This window comes from Austrofundulus limnaeus, unplaced genomic scaffold (genome assembly GCF_001266775.1).
Source record: "Austrofundulus limnaeus strain Quisiro unplaced genomic scaffold, Austrofundulus_limnaeus-1.0 Scaffold584, whole genome shotgun sequence".
In the NCBI taxonomy this organism is placed as follows: Eukaryota; Metazoa; Chordata; class Actinopteri; order Cyprinodontiformes; family Rivulidae; genus Austrofundulus; species Austrofundulus limnaeus.
Genome location: NW_013952986.1, coordinates 26464 through 28538, shown reverse-complemented (window position 1 = coordinate 28538; position 2075 = coordinate 26464). Strand labels below are relative to the sequence as shown.

Here is a 2075-nt window from a genome sequence, read left to right as displayed (position 1 = left end):
TATTATTCTGCTAATTCAAACTTTTAGCTAGCCTTTAGCTAATATAAGGTTTTTAGTTATTATTCTGCTAATTCAAACTTTTAGCTAGCCTTTAGCTAATATAAGGCTTTTAGTTATTATTCTGCTAATCCAAACTTTATTTTTAGGTAGCCTTTACCTACTTCCAGCTTTAAGTAAGGCTTTTGATTTTAGTTAGCCTTAAGCTACTTATAGATTTTAGCAAGGTTTTTGCTACTCTTACCTTTTAGTTAGTCTTTATATTTCTAATTATTAGTTAGCAACTAGCTATTTTAGCTTATAGATACCCCATGCCATTTAAAAATTTCAGTGTTTTGCGTTTTTAGCTTTTATTTGGAGGCCAAGCTCTTTTTAAGTAAAACAAATTGCTCGTCGCCTTACATGCTAAAGTTTTAAACAAAAATCTTGTGTAACTCTGAGTCTGTGTCAGGATGACTTTCAGCTACTTACGCACCAAATTTTAGCTAAAAATTTGTTAAACTGACTGAATAAAAATCTGTTTTTGTGCTTTAAGGTTAGTAGTGTGGCTCACCTGAGTCTTGTGGCTCACCTGAGTTTTGAGTCTCACCTGAGTCTTGTGGCTCACCTGAGTCTTGTGGCTCACCTGAGTTTTGAGTTTCACCTGAGTCTTGTGGCTCACCTGAGTCTTATGGCTCATCTGAGTTTTGAGTCTCACCTGAGTCTTATGGCTCACCTGAGTTTTGAGTCTCACCTGAGTCTTGTGGCTCACCTGAGTCTTGTGGCTCACCTGAGTCTTGTGGCTCACCTGAGTCTTGTGGCTCACCTGAGTCTTGTGTCTTTCCTGAGTCTTGAGTCTCACCTGAGTCTTGTGGCTCACCTGAGTCTTGAGTCTCACCTGAGTCTTGAGTCTCACCTGAGTCTTGTTGTCTCACCTGAGTCTTGTGGCTCACCTGAGTCTTGTGGCTCACCTGAGTCTTGAGTCTCACCTGAGTCTTGTGGCTCACCTGAGTCTTGAGTCTCACCTGAGTCTTGTGGCTCACCTGAGTCTTGAGTCTCACCTGAGTCTTGTGTCTCACCTGAGTCTTGTGGCTCACCTGAGTCTTGTGGCTCACCTGAGTCTTGTGGCTCACCTGAGTCTTGTGGCTCACCTGAGTCTTGTGGCTCAGCTGCTGGTTGATGATCCTCAGGTCCTCCAGCTGCTGCCTCAGCTCCAGCAGAGAGTCCTGCTTCTCACAGACGTCCTTCTCCAGCATCTTCATGGACAGCTCCACCTCCTGCCTCATGCCGATCTGCACCTCCAGCTCCCGCTCCACGTCCTGCACAGACCAGCCTCAGCTTTATCCTAAGCCCCGCCTCCACACAGCCGAAAAACATTACGGCCCGACCAGAGGAACTGAGACGCACCAATCGGAGCAACGTTTCCTCCTTCAGCTGCTTCCGTGTTTCACCGAGCGTCTGACCGTTGGCCGAAGACGCCTGAAGAAACAGAATATTTGGTTTATTAGATTTATTTTAGCAATGAAAGAAACGCTGAGTCATGGTTTTAGGTGAGGCATAAACAGCCGAAGTTTGGACAAGAAAAGTCTGAGAACTTGAGGGAGTTCTTGTTTTCATCAAGCAAAACTTCAAAATGAAATAAAACGCAGGCGAGGGTTTTAAATCATCCGAGCTAAAGAAAAACATTCGGCTGTTTTTACATCAAGTCATTTTAAAAAGAGAGGATTAAAACTTCACCTTCCTGGACTCCAGCTGCAACGAGCTCTCCTCCTTCACCCTCTCCACGTCTTCTTGTAAAGTAATGATTCGGTTATTTGCAACAGCGAGCTGCCCATACAAAAACAAACAACTGTGTAAACAACAACTCTGTAAACAACAACAACAACTCTGTAAACAACAACTCTGTAAACAACAACAACTGTGTAAACAACAACTGTGTAAACAACTGTGCAAACAAAAACAACTCTGTAAACAACAACTCTGTAAACAACAACAGTGTAAACAACTCTGTAAACAACAACAACTCTGTAAACAAAAACAACTCTGTAAACAACTGTGTAAACAAAAACAACTCTGTAAACAACAACTCTGTAAACAAC

General features: G+C 42.7%; 1 protein-coding gene across 4 annotated transcripts in view; it reads right to left on the bottom strand.

Moving 5' to 3' along the window:
* rufy3 (RUN and FYVE domain containing 3) overlaps positions 1–2075 on the bottom strand; it is a 23394-nt gene that overhangs the window by 6954 nt on the left and 14365 nt on the right. For all 4 annotated transcript variants that reach the window (XM_014026723.1, XM_014026720.1, XM_014026724.1 and 1 more), the window contains exons 9-11: positions 1714–1803; positions 1384–1455; positions 1128–1295 (exon numbers count right to left, since the gene is read on the bottom strand). In XM_014026723.1, coding sequence (XP_013882177.1) covers positions 1128–1295; positions 1384–1455; positions 1714–1803 — 330 coding nt within the window. The remainder of the gene's footprint in view (positions 1–1127; positions 1296–1383; positions 1456–1713; positions 1804–2075) is intronic.